We start from the raw sequence: 25,405 nt of genomic DNA, 5'->3' as shown, positions 1-25,405 counted from the left end.
TAGTGGAGGGCTGGCGTAGTGGAGGGCTGGCGTAGTGGAGGGCTGGCGTAGTGGAGGGCTGGCGTAGTGGAGGGCTGGCGTAGTGGAGGGCTGGCATAGTGGAGGGCCGGCGGACAGGGCCAACTAATGCTGTGCTCGGAAATGTGGGACTGGAAAGACCAGAGCAAATCAAAATGGATTTGGTTACAAATAAGGTCAATTAGAAACTGTTGTATATGCCTCTTAGTTATTTTTTCATGATTGACTTGAATTTCAAAGCCCTAGCTTTCAAGGACCAGAATCTCTGCGAAATTCATCTTACCTGCCTTATTCCTTACACCACACCCACGGGGCACTTGTCCTGATGAGAATTTGTCGTTAGTTTGCATTTTATTGCTCAATTTCTAGGACTTCTAAAATGAGACTGAAATGTTAGAAAGTGTTAGAAGTCCCCCAGCACAGTTTCTAGAACATAATTTGAACCTAGTTCCTTGGCTTCATTAATGAGCAATATAAAAGCCATCAGGAATGTTTTTCCTGGCATGTCATATTTTACCAGTAACAGCAACTCCATTATTAAATAACATACGTCCTTTCAGACATGGGCCATGCTGTAAAAGCCCTACAACCTTGGTGTCTTTAAATGATCCTAGGTTCACTTCTAGATTGAGACAGAGATACCTACGAAGCCTGTACAGTGTAGTAACTTCCAAGATGGTTATCAAAATCCGCCTGCAATTGTCGGCCCACGGAAGTCTGGCTTTTTGTGTAGGCACAGTGGTGCACGCCTCACCTGAGGTCAGGAGGAGCCTGAGACGAGCCTGGCCAACATGGTAAAACCCCCTCTCCACAAAAAATACAAAAATTAGCCAGGCGTGGGGCCGCATGCCTGTGATTCCAGCCACTCGGGAGGCTGAGGCAGGAGAAGCGCTTGAACCCAGGAGGCGGAAGCTGCAGTGAGCTGAGATCACAACCCTGCCCTCCAGTCTGGGCAACCGTGCAAGACTCTGTCTTTAAAGAAAAGTCTGGCTTTTGTGGGTGTCAGAAATGGGGTGTGGTCCTGCCCTGCCCCTGGGCCCCGGACAGGATGGCAACGAGAGCCCAGCAGTGTCATCTGTGTCTGACAGGGCACCCCACAATTGAGGGGTGGGGAGGGCGCTGTGGACTTCCTGTGTTTTTCCCGATTCAGGACCTCTGTAGAAAGGAAAGTCAGATGACAGAGCTCAGCAGAGTGTGCCCAGGCAAAGACCAGCATCGACGCATCTGCAGGCACCTCTGTTCAGCAGCCGCTCCTGCTGTCTGTGTGTGTGGCTCAGCACCGCGCAGCGCTCCGCACTGGGGGCCACGGGGCCCTGGGCCTCCTGTCTTAGGGGAGCAGCCTCGATGGTGGTGACCTGCAGCTTCTGGGTTGTTCTAGGGCAAAGGTGCGGTGTTTTTAGTTTGACAGTTCCTGGATCCATCCTAGATTCCCTTAAGGGGCAGATAAAAATGAGAATCAGTGAAACCTTAAAACGGTGATTACATTGAACATAACCTTTTTCTTGCTGCTTTGAATAGTTTAATTGGTAAGAAACCATTGCAGCTCCCTAACTGCTAACACACAGGGGTTTCGTTGGTCCAAGTCCAAGGTAGCACCGTCGTTAGCAGTTGTCTTCCCACTTGCCACCTTGCTTGTATAAAACAGAGTACAGTTACTGTTCAGAACACATCAGCAGTTAGAAAGGCAAAATGTCCCATTTTCTACAAACAGCTGCAGTGGCATGCCAGATTGTCCTCACTGGCATTAACAATGGAACAGATTTGGGAATGTGTCATCTTTCGTTATTGCCATTGATGGTCCTCTGCCTTCCCCTTACAGAAAAAGAGGGTTTCTTTGAGATCTGGTCACTTTTACTGCCATATAATGACGTTTGTTAAATGTTCTAAGAAAATCAGGCAACTGATGTTCCTCATGTAGAGTTGATCATGGTCTTCTTTTTCCAGATAAGTGTTTTTGAAAAACATAGTTCATGCTCATTATCATCACTATTCCCTATGCACAGCCTCTCACAGCAGGAACTAACTTGTGTACATTGACAGGCTCCGACTCAGAGTCAGCTGCCACTTCCTCCAGCTCCCCTCCCACCATCCTGCCCAGGCTCTCAACTCTTTTAGGGCCATGATCAGATGTTCACACCTCATTGTTACCAAGCCTGCCAACAGAAAAGGGCTGGAATGATGGAGGGGGATCATTGGCTTTAAAGAATATCAAGGATTGGAGCCCTCAGGGATATCTGTGAAATTTCCTAGATTCAGAATTGCGAGGAATGTGTTACTGAAGTGAGAGTGAAGGCTCTCTCTCAATTCTTAGCTGACACCCAGCAAGAGTCCCTCCTCTTCCAAAAGAGTGTCCACAGCACCTGCCCCTGTGGAGCGTCTGGCTAACCTGGATGCTGAACCTCGCCGGGCTAGAGTGAGTCCTGGTCATGGCCCCAGGAGCCCAGGCAGCTCTCCTGCCCTTCCTGGCTGAGCAGGACAAGCACCAGGCTCCCCACTGCTGTCCAGAGCCAGCTGCATGTTTGCTGTGCAGAAACACTGAGCAAAATAAAGCTGTTGGTGAGGAAAATGGTTTATTTGAAATGTGATTGGCACATGTCAGAATCTGACCATGAAGGTTTTAGCTGCCTGTATTCTCTAGAGAGTGTTTATACTCTGTGGCTCAACCACGGATACACCATCATTCCCAGCTCCTTCCGTTTCTACTGTAGCTAAAAAAACTGCTGAAGGTATTTGATCTAAAAGATGCATGTGACTTGCTTGGTACAAATATTGGAACCAATAACTTTATAAGGAGGTAGAGATTTCCCCAAACCTCAATACCTTCTAGCAATGCCGACTGCAGTTCCAGTGGTCTATTTGCTGCAGGAGAGAGGGCCTCCGAGTTCAGTGTCTTCCACAGAGCAGGGAGCCCCAAATCTTACCTAATGCAAGGATATCTTCTGATACAGTAGAGGTCAAATATTTGGGCTAATGCCAGCTTGAATCCCATTTCTTAGAATCTTCTGCATTAAGAATGGGATACAGAAAAGAAAAACAGTGAGACAAGAATGGAAGTGTTTATTCTTCAGACAAAGGCCGAGCATCCTCCTCTTCAGGGTGACAGAGTCAGAGCCTCAGTGCAGTGGGATCTGGCCTATATGCTTGCTTTGTTTACACCCACGTCCAGCTGATGCTCCCTGGAGAGGTTAGAATATTTTTAAAAAATTGGTAATGTACTTCCTATATGGGTTTGAGGAAACTGAATTACTTTGCTTGAAGAGAAAAGGGTTGAGTATTGGGAAGATTCACTGATTTCCATTGCAGGACAGCATATAATTAAGCTTAGAGGAGAGGACGGGGGGCTGAAAGTGGAGCAGCTCCCCCAGGAGACTGTGAGTCCGGGGGGTCCTTGGGAACTTTGTTCAGAGTGCCGCGGTCCATGGGCCTGATGGGTGCTCAGCCCAGAGCAGATGTGTGGGAGTGCATGTTGACTGAGTGGCTGACCGTGTGGCCACATATCCGGAAGAGCTTCCGACAGCACAGGACTGTCACCACAGGACACTTCTGAGAAGAGGGTGCTGATCATCTGTGATCTTTGAAATAGAGAAAACCAGGAAAGCTGAGAGGAGGAACACTGTGAGTGTAAGCGGCCTGTTTTGATGCCTTTCAAGTCTCTTCGGTTGTTTCCTGATGAGCCAGGCCTCAGACGTTGACATCCTTCCCTCTTTTTCTTTCACTTAGCCCCTTCATGCTAAAGTTTTCACATAGGGAAATTGGGAAAGGTGAGTTAAGCCAGATGTTAGATGTTGAATAACATTTCATAGGAAGCTTTATTTTACAATTGCACTGAAAGCCTCACACAGAAAAAATACAAGCACTTGAAGACATTTGATGATGGATTCTCTACAGACTTTGGATGCTGTGGGTTTCACTGACTTGTAATTTTGATGTATGTGGTTACATGAAACGAAAGGTCACTGAAGACTGCTCCTTCTTAAACACTTCTGTTTTCTTCAATACCATTGTTTTCACTGTTTCACTGAGTTGAGTCTTGAAATTTTGATGTCTTAGAGATGATTGTACAGGATTATTTCTTTGTAGACTATGTATTTATGAAAATCAGATGATTTTGGAAGTATAAGCACTGTATAGCTTATCGATAAACACAAGTTTATAGGAGCTATTGCCTCTGTTCATCTTTCCTATGTTCAGAGTTTACAAAACAGAGACCAGAGATAATGTTGCAAAAAATAAATGTAAAATTAAAATAGCTGTTTCCTGCCCACAGATGATGAGGATGGTATGGACTGCATGGACAATGAGAGGCGGCCGCATTTCCCTCAGTTTTCCTACTCTGCAAGTGGACGAGAATAAGTCTCTTTCATTCTGCTACTTCACTGTCATCTTCAATTTATTACTGAAAATGATTCCTGGACATCACCAGTCCTAGCTCTTACACATAGCAGGGGCACCTTCCGACATCCCAGACCAGCCAAGGGTCTTCACCCCTCGCCACCTTTCACCCTCATGAAAACACACATACACGCAAATACACTCCAGTTTTTGTTTTTGCATGAAATTGTATCTCAGTCTAAGGTCTCATGCTGTTGCTGCTACTGTCTTACTATTATAGCAACTTTCAGAAGTAATTTTCCAGCCTTTGGAAGTCATGAGCCCACCATTGTCCATTTGTGCACCAATTGTCATCTTTTGATCTTTGAGTTTTTCCCTCAGTGAAGGCTAAAGGAGATACACTGATTCTAGGTACATTTTTTAACTTTCTAGAAGAGAAAATCTAACTAGACTAAGAAGATATAGTTTATCAATTCAGAACAAGCAATTGTGGAAGGGTGGTGGCGTGCATATGTAAAGCACATCAGATCCATGCGTGAAGTAGGTATATATCACTAAGCTGTGGCTGGAATTGATTAGGAAGCATTTGGTAGGACTGAACAACTGTTGGGATATATAGATATATAGATATATATTTTTAAATTCCTGGTGGATACTGTAGAAGAAGCCCATATCACATGTGGATGTCGAGACTCCCGGGCAATCATGAGCCAGTGAACACTGTTCTACCAAGAAACGAAGGCACATGCACAGCCAAGGTCACTTACAGGGTCTTATGAAACAGTTTGCGCCAGAGAGCATCTTTCCCCCGTGCTTGGAAACCTTTTTTCCTTCTTGACATTTATCACCTCTGATGGCTGAAGAATGTAGACAGGTATAATGATACTGCTTTTCACCAAAATTTGTACACCAAGGTAAACAGGTGTTTGCCTTATTTAATTTTTTACTTTCAGTTCTACGTGAATTAGCTTTTTCTCAGATGTTAAAACTTTGAATGTCCTTTTATGATTTTGTTTATATTGCAGTAGTATTTATTTTTTAGTGATGAGAATTGTATGTCATGTCAGCAAACGCAGCTCCAACCTATATAAAATAGACTTACTGCAGTTTCTTTTGACCCATGTGCAAGGATTGTACACGCTGATGAGAATCATGCACTTTTTCTCCTCTGTTAAAAAACGGTAAGGCTCTGAAATGGAATATATTGGTTAGAATTTGGCTTTGGGAGAAGAGATGCTGTCATTTAACCCCTTGGTACTGAAAATGAGAAAATCCCCAACTATCCATGCCAAGGGGTTAATGAAACAAATAGCTGTTGACGTTTGCTCATTGAAGAATTGAAACATTATGATGACCTGGCAACAAAAAGTAATGAAGAAAATTGAGACCTGAGTGATGATAAGAAATGATCTTTACATGGCAAAATGAACACATCTTGAGGATTTAGGAAGTGGGCAGTGAAGGCTAAGAACCTGGTGTGTTTCTTGGGATCATGGTACATTTATCACTGAATTAAGCCATCAGGGAAAAAACAACAAAAAAAGAGAACACCTCCAGCTTTTCTTTTTCTGTATATACTCATGTCCCCAGATTCCAACATTTCTCACTGAAACGGGGCATGTATGCAAACCTCATCTTTCTCCTTCATTAATGATGATCTTCAGATTAAACCCTTTGGTGCTAGGAGCTGACAATTTCCAAAGCAGCCTATGAAGTCCTAGGGGCTGGGGCCATTCTTGCGGCAAGCAGAAGGCCACCCACTCCGTGGAGTGATCATGGAAATGGATTTTAGTTAAACTCTCTGACAGCTCCCAAATGGAAGACGACAGCATGATGCAGTATTATGATTGCGTTGTATGAAAGAGCAAGTGACTTTCTAAGTAGGATGAATCATATTCATATGCAGATGTCTTAGCCTCTTGACGCTGGAAGTGTGGATTTATAGCTATGAAACCACTGCTGGCAGTGGGTGGGCCACTGGGACTGACGGGGGTTAAAGGGCATTTTACTAAGGCAGCTAAGACATATTCAGACATCAATGTTATCCTTATTTTTCATATTTCTACCTGAGTGAAGTTCGTCCTTAGTATTGAGTAGGAAGTTACAGTAAATGGTAGTTCATTCTTACTTACACACAGTTAATTTTTTTTTTCACTTGGAATTATGTTGAATGTTTCATTTTGACAAAAAAGTAGACTAGAAGGTATGTTCTTTAAGTTGTCTTGCATCCATTATATAAGAAAGAAACAGGTGAGAGGAGGAGCAGAAAGCTGAGACTGGCTGATGTTCAGAGCACTCACTCCTCTGGAGGGAAAGCATGGCGCCGTGCACTAAGCACATAGCTTTGTGTTGTTTTGGTTTTTTCCCCCAGATCTTAAAGTGATTCCCGTGACCTTGGCCAAGGACACTTCCTAAAGTGTAATGACTGGCACTGACATTGCCCCAGTCGGGCCACTCCTCACACTGGCTCTCAGTCCCCAGCCACGCCTGGGGCTCGGTCACTTCCATTCCAGCCTCTGAGACTCCACGGGGGTCACACAACGTGTCTTCTTGGCTTCGATTTTGAGAATCCCCTATTTTCACTTCCAGATCTGTCAGCTGCCATGGAGGAATAATAGCAAACCAGAAATGTGTGTACAGGGAGATTTCTAAAACTTCCCTTGTGTCGCCCATAGTTGTAGTTTTGGGTTCTGGCAGGTGGAACACCCTGAAACCTGGAATCATTCTATGAGAATACAGTTCATACTTCGCAGACTCCAGCCCATACTAACTGTCATGAAGCTTGACTTCTTGTCATAATGCAGCCATCTTGGAGGAAATTGGCCATTTCTGCTTGGATTGTTGGCAGGGTCACGCTCAGCTTTGCTTTCTACACTAATTACATAGCATTATTCAAGTATTGTTTTCCATTTCCCATCCCTGATTTCCAGCTTCTTCAAGCTGACTGTTCTTGCAGGGGCCACTTGCTTCTCCTAGAGGACAAAAGTAAGGGCCTTCCTTACTAACTGCAGGGTCTCTATATTACACCTCAGCGTACACACTTTGCTGCTACTGTTTGTACTGTCCACAGTAGAATTTCCTCATCTTGCTCCTGGTAGTGCATTACAGGCAAGCATGAAATGTAAAGTATTTATTTAAATAAAAAGAAAACCTCTAAATTGGTAATTGAATTACCTCCCTGTAGCTTTATAGTTTGTGACATTTCTTGACCTTGCTAGTTCTTTCATTAGATCTGTGCAAGATCTAGTCATCTGGTTAAGGATTTTAAGCAGATGCAACTATAAACCCAAGAAACTGTATTACTCTTACTGTTGGTCATACTAAAACTGTCTATTTCCTTAAGTATATGGCCCACGAGGATGTGAAATAACTAGGAGAAACTGTTTTTGTACACTGTACATCCTTAGTATTTTTACACGTATATGATAGGGATGAACATGATTTTCCTTCGTGCAGACAGCTTAAATAAAGCACTATGTCAATCTGCTACTTCTCTGTTTATTGTTGTTGGATGTGGTTCTATAATCCCCCCAAATTAGATCTTCTTTAATGAAAACAGATTTTTAATAGCCCCAGCTGGTATTAACCTACCTTGTATAAAATGTGACAGGAAAATATACAAATTCCTTGTAGCTCCAGCACACATAGGGGATCCTTTTTACTTCAGTGGAATGGTGGTAGTGCGGTTACGCAAACTTTGATGAAGGGCTGCTTCCGAGGGGAGACGCTGACTCTCAGCACTGGATTTAGGACGGATGTTCTGTGAAGCCAGGGATGGAGGAGGTCTCAGACCTTGGAGACATTCAGACCCTCATCATCTATACAACACATGGTTTGGACCCAGAATCTGAAGGAATGTAGCTTGTCATTAATGTCTTCCTGATAATGTACTGCTCTGCATACTTCCTTTCTTAGAGTGTATTTCTAACATGTCATGGCAAATTAACAAACTTCGACACGGGTGATGTAGATGGGTAGGACGGCTGGACTGCAGTCTGACTTCACGTTGAATCATTCTGGATGGGGCCTTTTTCTGATTTTACCTCATAAAGCTACTATTGTAGAAACTTGGCTTTGCTCCTGTGATGAAGCCAGACAGAGGAATGGCTTTTGGGACCAGAGTGAGTCAAGCGCGTATGTGTACGTCACACAGCCAAATTTGAGAGCATTCTCACATGTGCTCTTCTCTCAAAACCACTGGGGTTGACAGATCCAGGAGGCTAAAATAAAGTGACCTCTATAATTCTTTAAAGGTGCTATTTTTAGAATATTGTATAATTTATTCACAGTATATCTAAAACAGAATTAAGGACAATTAAAATATCTTATGTGACAGCCTTTATGTCTAGCACATTTGATGAAAAACTTCTGAATCTGAATAGAAGTTCTACTGTTTCAGGCTTGAGCCTTTTACACGCTCAAGAGATTCGAATGGTCTGTGTGTGTAGATCATGCCACCGCCTCCAAAGCCTAGTCCACACCACTTCCGAGAGGCAAGGCTGAGCGTGTGGTGACATCCGCTCTGTGTTGAGATGGGGATGAGGATGACGGCTCGCTGGCCAAGCAGGGTAGCCGAAGGTCAGGGACCTGTCCCAACTGCAGCCTTGCCTTTAGTGTTTGTCATTCTCAGATACAACACAGTATGTCCAGTGTCCATTTTTATTACTTTCAAGCATTTGAGGGCTTAACTGTGTATAGTAGAAATACTATTTTAGACAAATAATTATCTGTGTACAGATATTTGATATACTCTAAGTAAATTTTCTAATTTCACTAAGTACGTTTTTAGGCTCCTCTCAAATACTGCATATTGAAGAAAAAAATCTGACACCACCGAGCCAAAGATGCTTTTTTGTCTGTTTTCGTTGTTTAACAGAATGGAAAGAGTAATGCATAGTGCTTCCTGGTGTCTCCTGATTGATTGATTGTACACAAATTAGGACAATAAATAAAATGGAGTCTGATGGGACATTGATTAAAGGTGAAGGATGATATATAGATCATGAAAAGAAAAATGAATGGCAGGAAAAAAAGTTTGGTCCTTAATATACTTTGGCCTAGTTAAAATATGTGCCTTTTTGGTGTGTTTTGTTCATCACTACAAGATAAAAAGGAAACATTACAACTCAAGTCTTTAAAAAGTTCATTTATTGAAAATCATATGTATAACCTAGCATACGAATGAGCAGATTGAAACACGTAACTTCAAGCCATTTCTGAAAACATACACCAGGAGCTCTGCTCATCTGGAGTCAGACTCCAGCTCCAGCCCGGCTGCGTGCAGCGATGGCGCACGTGCTGAGGAGGACCAGCCCCTGCAGGCTGAGGCGGTGTCACCCGGGGAAGGTCGTGGTGCGTTGTGGCATATTCAGTCTAAATCAGATGAATGTAAATATCTCTTTGTAAATCATTTATTTCACTCTGTTCCATCCAGGTCAGCAATCAGATTGTGGCATGCTGGGTAACTGGAAAAAATAATAAAAAGTAAGTTTCAATAGCTCATGTTCTTCAATGTGATTTGTCTTCTCATTTGCTGGTTTAGTCACCTTTTATGATGAAAACTGTTGGAGGAAAAAAACCTGTCGCTAAAAATGTGGAAATTATATGAAAAGTTTGTGCCTCATCTTGTCCACATCAAAGCCCTTGTCACATACGAAATGAGGTTAACTGGTTTAGTGGGTTAAATTGGAAAACAACCTAGACTACAGACACTCGTGCCTCTTCAATAAGGACAGGCTGGTGTTAGGACATGGCCAGAGAGCCATCTCTTCCCCTCTCCAGGAAAGGACACATTGATTTGTGCCAGAATCTGTTTACTGAAAATTTTTCAGACCTTACAGCAGGTAATTCTAGAAGAAAAACAGGGTGTAGGCCAAGTGCCCCTAAGAAATTCCTCCTGAAACAAAACAAGCTGAAACATCTCCAGATTTATAGCTGCAAATGATTTACTGTAACATATAAAAAGTATTTTCACATGGAACCCTCGAACCTCCCATGTGTTGGAAGAGGGGACTGGGTGTACTGAGGTCTCTCAGTTTTACACAGATACAAATGTTCCAAAGCTGCTTCATGCGAACTGGGTTGGGGGAGAATCGCAAGTTCAGGAAGTATTGAATACTGTTCCTGGCCTCTGCTGCCATGGCTGCCCAAATTAGTTTAAACTACGTCAGGAACTAGAGTCGGAAGCCATTGGAAATGGTTCTGTTCCACACAACATGGCTGGAGTTTCTGCTCTGCACTGTGTGGGAAGGTGACTGGGCCACAGTCCTCGCCCTCTAGAGTGTAAAGTCCAGGGAAAGCCAAGACGGTGTTTTCCAAATCCCGGTTTCCGCATCAGTTACACTGGCGCGCACTGCTGGGCCAGGCGCCCAATCTGGTCCCTCCGTAGTTAGGAACCATCTGCCAAAAAGAGAAGTGGGCCTGCCCCTCCCCAGTGAGGATTTTCCAAGCTAGACTCCAAGGGAGGACTCTGTCAACCTACTTTAAGCCGTCATTATGTGGGGATTTCCAAGACAGGACAATGAGTGAAACCGAATCTGCATTCAAGAGAAATATATGAACATCAGCCCGTTGCCTTTTACAAGAAATGAGAAAAAGTAATGTTTCCATTTCAAGTAGATTTCCCAGTGTGTGAGAGGCCCTGAGGACAGCTTTTTCTTGAACGGGTCTGTGAGTAGTGGGGGGGTCTCAGCAGGGTAGTTAGAGTAGCTGGGGGGCCTGGCCTCGGGCTGAATGCAGGTGGGGCTCTGGCAGGAGGCCTCACTCCTCCTGGTAAACCTGCCATCCGATGCGCACAGCCTTCGCAGCCTGTGGAGCCAGGTGGACTATTTCCTGGGCCCACAGGGTGCCTTGTTCTCCAGGCCCTTTCTGAGTGGCCCATGGGGAGTCCACCCCGTGCGCTATGCCCTAGAGCCCTGCCATTGCAGAGGGGACTCCCTTCTATCCTCAGTGCGATACTCACAGCAGAGACTGCCACCAATGCAATCTGATGGTCAGACACATGGTTTGCACCAAGCTGACCTGCCTTCCAGGCCAGCGGATCGAACTGACCCAGCACAGTCCTGCTAAATGACTGATTTGAATGGCCCTCCACCCCTGCTCCATGGACTGGCCACGTAGGGCAGGTGGCCTGGTGGCCTTGCTCTTGACACAGTGGCTTCCTAACCTTAGAAATGCTAGGATGACTCTGAATACAAAAAGGGTAAGCATAAATCCCAACAGATAACACTTCAAAAGAAAAACAGCCCAACTCTCAGCTGAGCACAGTGGCTTTCACCTGTAATCCCAGCGCTTTGGGAGGCTGAGGCAATAGGATCGCTTGAGTCCAGGAGTTGGAGACCAGCCTGGGCAACAGAGCAAGACCTCATCTCTACAGAAAAATTGTAAAAATTAGCCACGTGTGGTGGTGCACACCTGTAGTCCCAGGGACTCAAAAGGCTGACGCAGGAGGATTGCTGTAGCCCAGAATTCAAGGCTGCAGTGAGCTATGATCGTGCCACCGCACTGCAGCCTGGGTGACAAAGCGTGACCGTGTCTCTTAAAAAAAAAAATGAAAAAAAGAATTGAATTTTGGGTAGAAAACACACCCCCCCCACACACAATACAGAATAGGCGTGAAAACCTGAAATAAAAGTAAAACGTGTTATGGAATTTTCTGATAAGCTCCAGGAAACAGGCAATTCTCATGGTGAGTCTACATAATGCCTGTGGGCTCCCAGGCCACCTAGCAATTTGTCAGTATCGGAGCTGTTCGCTGCTGGCACTCAGGTGACCACCTCATTCCGTGGGCCTGCACGGGAGTGACACCGATGTGTGGGCCTCACCAGGAACTAATAGAAGTCAGCCTGATTCCTTCCTGCGGCAGACCGGCCGTGACCGTCTGCACGGGCTTTGAATTTCACGCGGCTCAGGTGAGCAGCTCTCTACCCATCCCCACTTTCAAACTCACCGTCCGCTGCGCAAGCCCCCGGGCCTGCAGCCGTGCCTGGCCCATGGAGAGCGTTCAGTCAGCACTGGGGGGCTGGATAATCTATCCTAGGAGCTCACCGTTTTGTCGCCTCCGTTTGCTGACTCTTCGGTACCACACACTTCTCTGACCCTGCAGCATGTCCCGAGACAGAAGTCGTAGTTACTGCCCACATCTGGCTTATCTGCCGTTAGGGATATCCATGATGCTTATTTCCAGAAGGTCCTGTCATCAGCACCGCAGTGGCCGTGGTCTCGCTGTCCAGGAAAGCAGCGCGTGCATATGCCAGCGGGACGTGAGCCCTCAGCCAGTGTCTCCCATCCTTCTGCCCCTTCCATTTGTCATCATGGCCCTGCTGTGGCCCTCCTGTGGCTGCCCCGCAGCACACTGGCCACGGCTCCCCTGCCGTGCTGTCCACAGGTGGCGGAAATGCACCCCCAGCTGCAGGCACACAGCTGCTAACTCATTTTCTTTGTTCTCGTTTTAGTCTTCTCTCCACAAACCCTGCCTCGTTCATTTCTGAAGTTTGTTAAGTTCTGAGTGTAAGAAATGAGTTGCTCTGGGTGACCTGAACTGTTCCCCGGGCAACCACGCTGTGGGGTCCAGCCAGCCTTTTCTGCTGCTTTGTTCCCAAGCCAGCCAGAGAGGCCAGAAGTGGCAGCCCGGGGAGATGGTGGCACCCCTCGCCCCTGCTCACGGGAGACCTGCCCGGGCTTCCCACTTCATTCTCTCTGTGGGTGGCTCTAGCCAGCCCTTCTGAAGGTAACATCCCCTCCCCCCCACTATCTGCTCTGTCACTGGCGTGCTGCCTCTGTTTGGCCAAGTCAAAACATGGTCCTGGTTCCTTGTGTGTCTGGCAATAAAGCATCCATTTGTAACTGGAGAGGGCAGACCCCTCCCCCATCTCCATCTGGGGCATTTCAAAGCTGGCCCTGAGTTGACAGAGCTCCAGGGCAGCCCCTGCCTCGCTTGGTGGCTCGCCTCCCGCCTCCGCCTCGTGTTCTGGGCGCCAGAGCTAGGGCTCGGCAGCTGTTCCAGCCAGGCCCGGCTCCGCCCGCACCCGCTCGGGTACCTGCCCCCATCCACACATCCTGTGGCCTGAGAAGAAGTTCATTTCCCTGCCCAGCCACTTCCCAATTCCATTCACTTCATTTCTCTGAGCCTTATTTTTCTATGTACAAAATGGTTATTTATCTCAAATGGCCCTTTCAAGCCCACAATGATCTCAGCACTAATCCTGCTGGTTTCATAACCATCCGTGCTGGGCTCTGGGTGATATCAGGCACTTCCTTTTAAAGGGAAGCTGGTTCTTTTTTCTTTTTCTCTGCCAGAAATCAAGTGACATGGAAGCTAACACATGTCTCTGAAGCGACGCAGAGCTGAGATTCGAACCCAGGCAGTTTGACCTCAAAGTCCAGACTCCCATGCAGGACTCTCCTGCTTGCTCTAGCAGATGAGGGGGAGCCAGTTTGATATCTACGGAATTAACCTGCCAAATTGGGCAGGAAACCTGGATGAAATAAGCCACGTGAGCTCTGGCTTGCCACCAGTGCAGTGAGGAGGTGCCCTCAGCATGCTGGGCGGAACGTTGTGGAAGCACAGGCTTCGAGCAGGACCGCCCACCTGTTAGAAGGGAGTATTCCTCTACAGAGCTGAGGGGCGGTCGGCCACCTTCAGGCCCCCGCGGCCCTGCTGTCCCCGGCACAGTGACTGAGGTTCTCGCTGAGGGCCTCATCCCCTCCAGGTCAGGCCTGTCCAGGAACCTTGCTCTGTCAGCTGCAGAGCAGGGCAGAAGCTCATGGTTAAAGCCATCCCAGGGCAGCGGCCACTCTTCCCTCCTGGCTGCCCAGCTGGGCCTCTGACAACAGCAGCCACAGGCAGTCAGAGTTCAAAGCCCTCCTTCCCTTCCACTGCAGGCCTTGGCTTTGCTGCTTCTGGGCTCCGAGAAAGGAACGGGGCCGTAGAAACCAGAGAAATGGTAAGGTAGCCACAGAGAAGGCCGCCTTGCAGACACGAAGTGGGACTTTCCATAAGACAGCATCTCTAGCTGGACTTGAGGGGGAGAGGGAGGCCCCAGCACACAGGAGGCTGGGGTGGAGGTCCTGGCTCTGAGGTGCCGCCTCGCCTCCCCAGGGCGCACCCAAGCCCAAGGGTTCCTTCCTAACCATGGGGTCTGAGTTTGTCATCTTCCAGCTTTCTCAAGTCCCCTGAGTCATCAGAACTTCCTCTCCACACAGGCAGGTCTGTGTTTTATATGAACCATGTTTCCATGGTAAATAGATTTTAAGAATTCCCAAAGGACAGACAGTGTCACCAACAGCAGAGAGTGGAGCCTCTGGCTGCCTCATGTTTGAAAGTGTTAAAAATAAAGACAACACTGACATTTGGGGTTGTAATGTGACGGAATTACAGTCTTTTAAAGGCAAGAACCACTGATCTACACTACATGTAATATTCAGTGTTTTGTTCACTTGTCTAATTGGATTAAAATATTTAGCTCCCTTTAAAATCTTGATTGTGAATTTATATTGCAAAATGTAATGTCTGACTCAGGAAGCAATAAGTAGAGCAAATGTATCTGAAGGAATATAAAATTCAATGCACTTTTCTCCCATGATTCTCATTCTGAAAGTACTCACTCTTGGACAAAGTGAACTGCTAACGGAAGAGCAAGTCTGGCTAAAATGAAGCCCTGCGCGCTTTTCAATATTAGACACAGGGTGCTCAGTCAAAAAAACACGAAGTTTGACTCTCTGCTGCTGGAGGTGTTTGGGGAAGTTTCGCCGAAGGTCGCGAGATGCTCATGTTAGACACGCAGCACCCGGGGCCTCGTGTCATTCTTTAAACACACTCAGGCAGCAGGGAGTTAATGACATTTTAGCTGCATATGTTCAAGTTTATTTAAAAAAATATGCAAGTCACTTTGGTTGACAGTGTCTTGTACACAGTTTTGAAAGAATCAGGGCAAACTTTAACAGAGTCAGTTTTTATTTGAAAAATATTTTCTGGGAATGTATCAGTGTTTATTTTTGAGACTGACAATTCGGGTGAAAATCAGGATAAAAACAAAAAAACAACAATTTGGTTGAAATCAAATTGTTTGTTTTCATCTATTTAGAATTCTTTCCAAAAAATCTTGGTTCAGGAGGAGGCTTTTTAATTTATTTTATTCAGTGTATTTGCTGTTCTATTCAAGCACCATCTGTCTTACAGGTAGCTAACTTTGTGGTAGCTCCTAAGTCAGCTGGGCGAGGCCCCCAGGGCTCCTGGAAGGACCACAGTAAATTAGGTGACACCTCCAAGGCCTAACATGGGCAGCCTGCAGCAGCTCTGCCTTGCAGGCAGGCCTCCCCAGCAGGGAGTGTTGGTCCCCTAGAGCTGTCACTTTTCTAGAGCCTCCCTTCTCCCTTTGCTTGCAGTCGCAATGGGCCTTTCCTCCTTCATCATCTTCTGTGTCTCTGCGTCCCCTGCTTGTTTTCGGCTCTCTTCTATGAGTCCTTTGGTATAATGAGATAATGTCGATGATCTTGAATATAATCACATATGGCTGCTGGATCCATGCACAAGTTTAAATCAAATTAGAAAGTAAATTCACTGCCAAGAATGCTTAAAAGTCATAGGGCCAACTGATTAACCACTGACAAGTCAGTTTCCGACTCTGTTTTCTAAACTGTAAGTGATTCATATGAGGGGACTAAAAGGGAATCACTCCCCAGACTGAACACTGCAGACAGAACCAAACAGCCTACTTAGGATACGACGGCCATCAGAAAATGCAAGTCAGCTGAGACCGTATTCATTACCAAATAAGCACGCAGACACAGAAAATCAGCTTGATGGTTGAGACCATCCTCTAAGTGGACAGATAATTTCTGTTTTCCCCTCTCCCAGATGCCATTCTCCCCAAGACTCCTATTTCCTCACCAGCCGGCTCCAACCTTCCTAGCCAGATGTTAGAGCCCCCAGGCGCTAGGTTGCAGACCCCTGACCCTGCTCCAAGCTGTCAGGCCCTGCCCAAACTCCCCCAGGACCCACTGACCTCACCCCGAATCCCCTCCCTCCTGGCCCCCACCAAGGTTTCAGCCTCCCCCAGCCAGGGCCACCTCTCAACAAGAGGTGAGAGTGTGACACCCAGTTTCAAACAAAACACAGGCCAGAGTGTGTCTCTGGAGGCCCTGACCCTCTCGCAATAGAGTGCGGGGAACTGCGTCTAGGCAAAGCTGGCCAAATGCTTCAATGTCTGTTCTCCACAAGGAGAAGAGCGAGCCATTTCATGACATTTAAAAGCCATTTTCTTGAAGTTGTTTCCCCCGGGTGAGGCAGGAGATCAATGATGCCATTATTTGTAGTCACCCAAAACTAAGAACAAGCCAAGAGGCCGGGCACAGTGGCTCACGCCTGTAATGCCAGCACTTTGGGAGGCAAAGGTGGGCAGATCACCTGAGGTCAGGAGTTCGAGACCAGCCTGGCCAACATGGAGAAACCCAGTATTTACTAAAAACACAAAATTAGCCTGGTGGGGTGGTGGGCGCCTGTAATCCCAGCTACTTGAGAGGATGAGGCAGGAGAATCGCTTGAACCCAGGAGGCGGAGGTTGCAGTGAGCCAAGACCATGCCATTGCACTCCAGCCTGGGTGACAAGAACAAAACTCATCTCAAAAGAAACACAGCCGGGCGCAGTGGCTCACACCTGTAATCCCAGCACTTTAAAAGGAGGCTGAGGTGGGCGGATCATCGGAGGTCAGGAGTTCGAGACCAGTCTGGCCAACACGGTGAAACTCTGTTTCTACTAAAAATACCAAAAAATTAGCTGGGCATGGTGGTGGGTGCCTGTAAACCCAACTACTTGGGAGCCTGAGGCAGGAGAATCACTTGAACCTGGGAGGCAGAGGTTGTAGTGAGCAGAGATAGCACCACTGTACTCCAGTCCAGTCTAGGTGACGGAGCGAGACTCCGTCTCAAAAAACAAAACAAAGCACAAGCCAAGCCATGAGCCGAGAGCTGTAGCCAGTGGCCTGAGCCCTGCCCACCGCAGACGGGCCCGGGGAGGGGAGCGGGAAGGGTGGCAGGTCTCGTGGCCAAAAGCATCCATGTGGCAGCTACCACTACCAGGGGCTCCCTCTGCCAGCCATGTCGTTTTGAGTGTTTCAGAATTCAAGCAGAAACAAGGTAGAATAATGAAGCCTGCTAACAGGCTAGATACTTGCTGTCGGAGGCCACAGGCCAGCCTGAGCCCCACCACCAGGGGCAGCAGGGCTCAGGACCCAGGACAGGGAGTGAAGGAAAGGGATGGACTTTGCTTTGGAACCGCTGCCCGACCCATTCTCTTCTGGGTATTAAGTGGACAGAGATGTTTAGAGTTAGACATGCAAAATTAAGTTAAGCTTAACTCATCCAGGCTGAGAAAATGGAAGCCTTTAGTTAGACCATCTCTAACCCGGACATGAGGGCAGCTGTAACCTCGGCTGCCCAGGATCTGGACCTGCAGGCCACTCCGGGAACACAGACAGGCTGGCTGAGCACTCCAGAGCCCGCAGGCGGCACCTCCTCCAAAATACCTGCTTGAACCTACAGCAGCCTCGCTTCCATCACGGCTCAGCAGAAGCCTAACTCACAAGCTGGTTCCGTGACAAAAAGGCATTGCAGGGGCTGAAGCCCACTGACAGCCCCTACCTAGAGGTGAAGGCCAGGCTCAGCCAGAAAAAGCGGGCTCTGGGTTTAGATATTCCGCAGAGCGCTTCCAAACCTGGATCCCTGCCTCCTCTCTGACCACTAGTATTTGCAACTGAAAGCCAACATTCCCTCTACCAAATTTCTTTTGTCATGTTCATATTAAAATAACTCCAAGTGTAATATTTGAATCTGAAAGGCCGCTTCAGAGATGAGCCAGATGGGCCAGTATCAGATAGCACAGGATGGGCAAATCACTGCTGTTGCTTCAGGCAAAAGAAGAAAGACCTGCTAGTTTTTCTGAGGATTTTTTGAGGTTTGGGGTTTTTTTAATGCATTTTGTGAAAATTTTGCAACTCACTTGGCATAACCAGATTTTTAAAGCCCTGGAAGAGGCTTCTAAGCATCGGTGATCCACGTTAAGATCTAAGTGTGCTGTAAAGCAGGCAGATGGGGAGTTAAAAGGCAAAGCCCACGTTCTCCTGACCTAGTCCAGAGCCCAAAGGAAGCTGCCGTGTGCTTCAGCTTCCATGGAAGACTCCCCACAACCTGAGGTCTGACCGAGCTCTTGGCTTTAGAGGCCAAAGATTCACGCATGCCAGGAGTCACGGTCCCTCCCCCTCCTATGTGGCAAGAGCCTAGTCACCTGCTAGGAGACCTAGTGGCCCAGTGGCCCTGACCTTTGGCTGGCCAGGCCTAAAGCAGATGCCGCTGGGGCCCTCCCTGGGGACCTGCCCACAGGGCTGGGTTCTGAGCTGGGTCTGGTGGAGGATGAGGGGGTCATCCTGAAAGCAGAGGACAGGGGAGTGGCGCTGGTCCTACAGCTGCTGCTCTGCAGGCCTCTGCCTTCCCTGAACCTCTCCCAGGACCCTCTGAAGATGAGGGAGAAAGGAAACACCCTCACATGTCCAGCCTGTGTGCCCCAGGGCCTGTGGGGCATCCCGCCTGCACTCAGCACGCCCATAGCCCGTGAAGCCAGGCGTGCACCATGCCCACTGTGCAGAGGGGAAACTGAGGCTGGAAAAAGGCTTAAGTTACTTGTCCGAAGCGGGGTGGGGGCTTCAGCACAGTGACACAGACTGGAATAATTCTCTGTTCTTTCCAGCTCCAAACACTTCGAAGGTTTTCAAAATGTAGTGTCCTCCAGAATCACCCCACCAGCTTGGCGAAATTCGGGTTCCAGGACCCTGCCGTGGAGCACGCCAGGTGAGGCCTCGCCTCCTAGCTTAGCAGTGGCAGTGCGGCTGTGGCTAGGACTTTGAGCGGCCTGCTCTCCCCACGGTCCCGGTGAGCAGTCCCAGAAGCCTGGGGACACAGAGGCGTTTCCACCTCCAGGCCTTAGCTCCCTGGCGCCTGGCTGTGCTCATTTACTGCCTGTGAACACATGTTTTGCAGAGGGATTTTGGACTGAGTGGGAAAAGTCAGTACTTACAGGTTCCTTGAGCACAGGGTCATTTTGTAAGGAGAATGAGACTCCTCTTCGTTTCCATTTCCAGATGCATTTTTCCTATTCATCACTCCAAGCGTGTACTGCCTGAAGTCCCCAGGGCACTCACAGAGCACCTGGGTGTAATCCTAATGAAAGGCGGAGGCCTTGGTCAGCCCAGGACCGCCTCATTATCCTAACAAACTGCTTGATGGGGCAAAATGCACAGCCTCTCTAACAGGCAGAGAAGCGATTTAGAAAACAAGAGGTTTCATACCGTGTTCAAAACTCACCGGACACTTTCCTTCCTCCCTTTTCCCTGCTGGTGGCCCTGGATCTCACCTGAATGGGGAAAGCCTGGGCTGTGGAGTCAGGCTCAGGTTCCATTTGTGGTGTCCCTACCTACCAGCTGTAATGCTTGTCTGGGCCTTGGTTTCCCTATCTAAAACATGGAGACAATAATGTCAGCACCGCCGGCTTGTTCAAGGGTAAAGGGAATTAATGCATGCTGTGTGACACTGCCGGGTGCTCTGCAAACACTCCAGATAGTAGCCCAGTAATCAGCTAATTTAGGACAAGATGCCTGCATTCCATTCAAGACGACTTTGCTAATTGAGAACACCTCTTTCCTCAACCAATTCAAACCATACACGACCTTCAGAGGCAGCTCAAGGCCACCCTCCTCCAAAAAGCCTGTTCTGCCGGCCACGGCCGTCCTCCCGCTTCTCCCTGCTCTCGCACCCTCCGCAGCCTGCACGGCGCAGCTTGGCACTTGGTGTGGTTCGTTCATTCGCGGGCCTGGGTCTGTTCACCTGCACGGACTTTAACCCCCTCACCAGGACGAGCGCATGGCTCCGCTTCTCTGGGTCCTGCACTGCCCAGCACAGTCGTCAGGACCTCCCTCCCAGCTTACTGCTAACCGATGTGATCCGTGGGAAAGCCGGCCTGTTGAGCTGCATAGAAGACCCACCTGTAGACTCCCGCGTGTTCTTGGGTGGGCTGAGCCCGCCCAAGGACTCCCACCTGCGCCGCGTTCTGCACAGTACCTGGGTCCGCAGCCGGTCCACCTCTTCCGACAGGCTCTGCCTCTCCAGGAGAAGCTGGTTCTGCTTGTTGAGGAGCTGCACCAGCTGCTGGGCTGTGGCCTGGCTGTGCTTATCCAGCTGCCTTAGCCTGAAGAAAAATCCACCGCAGAATTAAAGAGGGATAACGTCAGCCTTTCAACAGGCCCAGGGGCTGTGTGTATCTGAGGGAAGCCCCTGCTAGGGAACCATAGGCAGGACGCCTAAGGTGACCCTGAGGTGCCAGGCTCTGGCTAGCAGTGGGCCCTTGGTACGCACTGTGTGAAGGTAACATTCCAGCAAATGTGCGTGGGAACTGGGAGCCATCTCAGTACACTATCAATTAGAAAACACGCAGATAAGTGGGGTAACTAGAAGAAAAAAGGAAACTTTGAACTAACAAGTACAGGTCAAAGATGAGGGCCCAACTGCCGCCATTGTTCAGCTGGAAAGGTCTCTGGCAGGCTGAGCGGACGGCCGCCCCGGCGGGGACGTGGGTGAGGGCCGTGGAAACACTGAAGTAAGGGTTTTCCATTATTAATCACTCAGTCAATCACCAGCTCCGGCATCGCTGACCAGATGTCTTTAAAGATCCTAAATTTGTCATTCTGCTGATGGGCGCTCCTCTCCAGACTTGCTAATTCACTCAGCCCATTATCCTCATCTGTCCACAGTCGGCTTCCTACAGCAGCAGCACACTCACTCACGGAACTGTTGGCTTTGGATTAAACTGGGAATTGAACGACTACCCAGAGTGCTCTGCAAAGCAGCGAGATGTGTGGCCTGCCTCGCGTCCTCACCCGCCACGTTAACTCGGAGTCGCACAAGGAAAAGGCCATGAAAGCTCAAGGTGCATTTCAAACTCCAGGCCAAGGAGCCGAAGACCTCGTGGGCCGTTCTGCGGACACCGGCCTCTGGCTGCCCTCAGTTCGGCTTCTCCTGGGGCTCCGAGCACAACCAAACATTGACGCGGCCACATGTTTGGGCCTTGGGGTTGGGACAGGTTCCTTCACAGAAAAGGCCGCACATGCGGGCACAGGAACCACTGCCCTCTGGGAAACCCGGCGATGGTGGCACCTTCCGCGCAGCGCTGCTCGGCCCACGCCCTCCCATTTCCCCACGGCTACTCCGGCCCTGCCCCACCGCCCTTCTCAGCCTCCGCTGGGCTGGGCTGGAGGCTTTGGTCAAGGGGCCCGAGCCCCCAGCCCTGGCCCTTCCCCAGAACGCACCGTGACTCCCCGTTTTCAGCCATACCCAGCGTTGTCCGGTCTGTGGGGCGCCCTACCTGTGCCGGGGAGCCGGGGGCGGCAGTCTAGGCCCCAGCCCGGGCAGAGCCGGCACTGCGCATGCTCCCAGGAAGCCCCGCCCCCAGGCTGGGCGCCTCCGAGTGGCCACGCCCACAACCCGCACCACCGCCGCCCCTCCCTATCCCGCCAAGGGCCTCCTGCTGCCCGCAGGTTCCGGGGAAAGTGTAAGGACTCAGGGACGCCCTGGCGCCTCTTTCAAGCCTAGACAACAGCCTAGCCCTGCCCTGCCTCCAGGATCAGGCTGGCCTCAACAGAACAGCAAAGATCTTCCATCCAAGTAGAAGTGTTTCCCTGTGTGACATACATACATGGTGATGCTCCAACACCCTACCCCATCCCACCCCATCCCATCCCATCCCATCCCACCTCATCCTACCCCATCCTTCCCTCTGATCTTGGAGGAAAAGTAGGTTTCCTTCTGGCGATACCTAAGGCCACAGCTGCTTTGGGAAGCCTCATCCGCCCCTACCCGTCCCCATCACGCTGGGGCTGAGGCAGCCTTTCCTGGGAGCTACTCTCAAAGCCACCGCACTGGAGCAGATCACAGAGGCTCTCCTGCATGGCCCCGGGAGCCCGGGCTGTCCTTAGCAGCGAGTGGCCGGGAGAGAGGAGGACGTCCCGGGCCAGCGGGCTGGGGAACCTGCCTAGGCCGACCCTCTGACACAGGCAGGCGGCCACGATTCATCTGAGCACCTGCCCTGCTGTGGGGCCCAGGAGTGGGTCCCGTTGAAGAGACAGAGATGGTAACAGCTCTTTTCCTTGAGAAGCAGACAATCCGATGCTTCTGTATTTAAATCAGCAGGTGAAAAGCATCATTAGCCCTTGAGCTCTAGAACCCTAAGGTGGCTTTTCCCCTCCGATGAAGGCCTACCTGTGGAGAGAGCCACTGGCTAAGAGCAACTGAGGTGGTAGCCCCATGGCTTCCTGCTTGCTTGAAAATAATGGAACAGAAACGTGACAAATGACACCACGACATGACTGCATAGCAAGAAGGTGCCGCGAGCAGCCACTGTCCATGTGGTCCCTTGCCCTGTGCTAGGATCAAATGGGATGATGGTCCTTTGGACTAATGGGTTCGGTATGTGGTTTTGAACTCCTGAAAAGGGATGGCAGCCCATCCAGGGCAATGGGCAGGGCCAGAGCCGCTCTCACAGCATAAACGCCGGGCATGGCAGGCCACCCTGGCTCCACCTTCAGCGACCGGGGTTCTAGGCCGGTTCCGGCCTAGACCTTCCTCCTGTGGAGCCCTCAGAACCTGGAGGAGGCTTAGTCCAGAGTGCTTTGCAACCTGGGGCCCTGGGAAAGCTATAGAGATTACTGGGGTGGGGAGGAGGAAGGAGACACCACCCAGACCCGCTGAATCAAGTGCCTGGGTGTGAGCCCCGCAGGACAGCAGGGGACCAGCTGACCAGGTTTCCACAGAAGCACCCCTGCTGTGAGGAGTGAGATCCCTGAGGAGGGACAGCCCTCCCTTCACAGCTAAGAGCTGAGGATGGATTCCCATTGACTCCATTTTTAAACCAACTTGAAGACTCCCTATATTACAAATACTGGGAAAAGAGATTTTCTTTTCTTTTTTTTTTTTTTTTTGGAGACAGAGGTGTGCTCTTGTTGCCTAGGCTGGAGTACAATGGCGCGATCACGGCTTACTGCAACCTCCTCCTGGGTTCAAGCAATTCCCCTGTCTCAGTGTCCCCAGTAGCTGAGACTACAGAAATCCACCACCACGCTCAGCTAATTTTGTATTTTTAGTAGAGATGGGGTTTCTTCATGTTGGTCAGGCTGGTCTTGAACTCCCCCGCCTCGGCCTCCCAAAGTGCTGGGATTACAGGCGTGAGCCACCGCACCCGGCCCGAGATTTTTTTTTTTTTTTTTTAATGGAGTCTCACTCTGTCACTCAGGCTGGGGTACAGTGGCTCGATCTTGGCTCACTGCAACCTATGCGGCCCTGGTTCAAGCGATTCTCCTGCCTCAGTCTCCCAAGTAGCTGGGATTATAGGCTTCTGCCACCGTGCCCAGCTAATTTTTGTATTTTTAGTAGAGACGGGGTTTCACCATCTTGGCCAGGCTGGTCTTGAACTCCTGACCTTGTGCTCCACCCACCTCAGCCTCCCTGAGTGCTGGGATTAAAGGTGTGAGCCACCGCACCCGGGGGAGATTTTTTTAAAGTTGTTTATTTTTGGAAGAGCCTCCAACCCTGCACAAACCAGCCTACCCCTCTGTTAATGGATGTCTCATTGCCGTCATTCAGAAGAGATTGCTTGGGGTGTCCTAGACACTTAGGCTCTCTTTTCTTTTCTATGGTGGTTACTGCTCTCTCATATTCGTGGTCCTGAGTTCACCTCTTCATCCACCCACAGTTTCAAATAGCACCTCTGATGACTGCTAACACCTACTGAGCCCCTGGGCTCACTGCGCCACAATTACCTATGTAAATTTAATTGATTAATCAATAAACTACCTATTACATTCAATAATTATCTTAATTAAAAGTTCACTACAGTCCTGGGAGGTACATGCTAGTATCATCCCCATTTTACAGATGAGAAAACAAGCTGAGATGTTGATTAACTTGCACAAAGTCACACAAGTAATCGGTAGAGCTTGGAGTCAAATCCAGCCAGTGCCCAGGTGTCCTTAACCATTGTTAATGGTGGTTAACTCACTTAATTCACTAAATGAACCAACCCTTGGTAAACACCTTGTTTTGTTTTGTTTTGAGATGGAGTCTGGCTCTGTCACCCAGGCTGGAGTGCAGTGGCATAATTTTGACTCACTGCAACCTCTGCCTCCCGGGTTCAAGCAATTCTCCTGCCTCAGTCTCCCAAGTAGCTGGGACAACAGGTGCATGCCACCACACCCGTCTAATTTTTATATTTTTAGTAGGGACGGGGGTTTCACTATGATGGCCAGGCTGGTCTCGAACTCCTGACCTCATGATCCGCCCACTTCAGCCTCCCAAAGTGCTGGGATGGCAGGCATGAGCCACCGCACCCAGCCAACACCTCTTAAGGGTCAAGTACTAATTTAGGTCCTGGGAGTCCATCAAGAATGACAAATGCTCCCAGCTCTCGGACAGTTCCTGGCCAATGGAGGAGACTCACTTGTAAAAAAACATGCTCAACTCAAACAGGACACTGAGGCATGAAGAGAAATGGCCAATATTGCAGATGAGAAGCCTGGGAGGGCTTGCGCCTGCTTAGACGTGGCTCATCATCATCATATGCTGAGCATTTACTATGTCGGGCACTGGACTTACTGTTTGGCACTCACAATTCCATGAGGCAGGAACTAATTATTATGCCACTTTAAGGATGAGGAAACAGAGGCACAGGCAACATGAATTATTCATTCAAAGTCACTCAGCGGGCAAGCTGGGATGGGAAAGGATGAGTGGGTGCCGTTCTGGCCAGGGCCAGGGTCGGGGCCTTCCCACGTGGGGCCGGCAGTGCAAAGGCCACTGCCTATCTGGAAACTGCAAGCTGTGCAGTGTGGCTGGACCAGAGGCTGCAGGCTGCTCAGAGGGAGGTGACGCTGGACTCTGTAGCCAAAAAAGTATGGACTTCGTCCTGCAGGCAATGGCAGTGCCATTTACCAGACAGAGGATGGCAGGAGGGACCGGCCT

At 49.2% G+C, this 25,405-nt stretch overlaps 2 protein-coding genes across 6 annotated transcripts in view; one reads left to right on the top strand and one right to left on the bottom strand.

The window, feature by feature from the left end:
• AKT3 (v-akt murine thymoma viral oncogene homolog 3) overlaps positions 1-9,847 on the top strand; it is a 363,232-nt gene extending 353,385 nt beyond the window's left edge. The window contains exon 14 of one of the 2 annotated variants that reach the window (XM_011981159.1): positions 9,785-9,847. In XM_011981159.1, coding sequence (XP_011836549.1) covers positions 9,785-9,828 — 44 coding nt within the window. In that variant the 3' untranslated portion in view covers positions 9,829-9,847. Of the gene's footprint in view, positions 1-4,285; positions 7,840-9,784 lie in introns of those variants that run through there. The other variant, XM_011981158.1, reaches the window with a different exon arrangement.
• Positions 9,482-25,405, bottom strand: part of SDCCAG8 (serologically defined colon cancer antigen 8) — a 247,714-nt gene continuing 231,790 nt past the window's right edge. For all 4 annotated transcript variants that reach the window (XM_011981160.1, XM_011981162.1, XM_011981163.1 and 1 more), the window contains 2 exons: positions 20,459-20,585; positions 9,482-9,815 (listed from right to left, as the gene is read on the bottom strand). In XM_011981160.1, the coding sequence (XP_011836550.1) occupies positions 9,786-9,815; positions 20,459-20,585 (157 nt within the window). In that variant the 3' untranslated portion in view covers positions 9,482-9,785. The remainder of the gene's footprint in view (positions 9,816-20,458; positions 20,586-25,405) is intronic.

Source organism: Mandrillus leucophaeus, unplaced genomic scaffold (assembly GCF_000951045.1).
Source record: "Mandrillus leucophaeus isolate KB7577 unplaced genomic scaffold, Mleu.le_1.0 Scaffold220, whole genome shotgun sequence".
Lineage (NCBI taxonomy): Eukaryota > Metazoa > Chordata > Mammalia > Primates > Cercopithecidae > Mandrillus > Mandrillus leucophaeus.
Note: the sequence above shows the minus strand (reverse complement) of the source record. Positions and strands in the feature narration are given on the sequence as shown.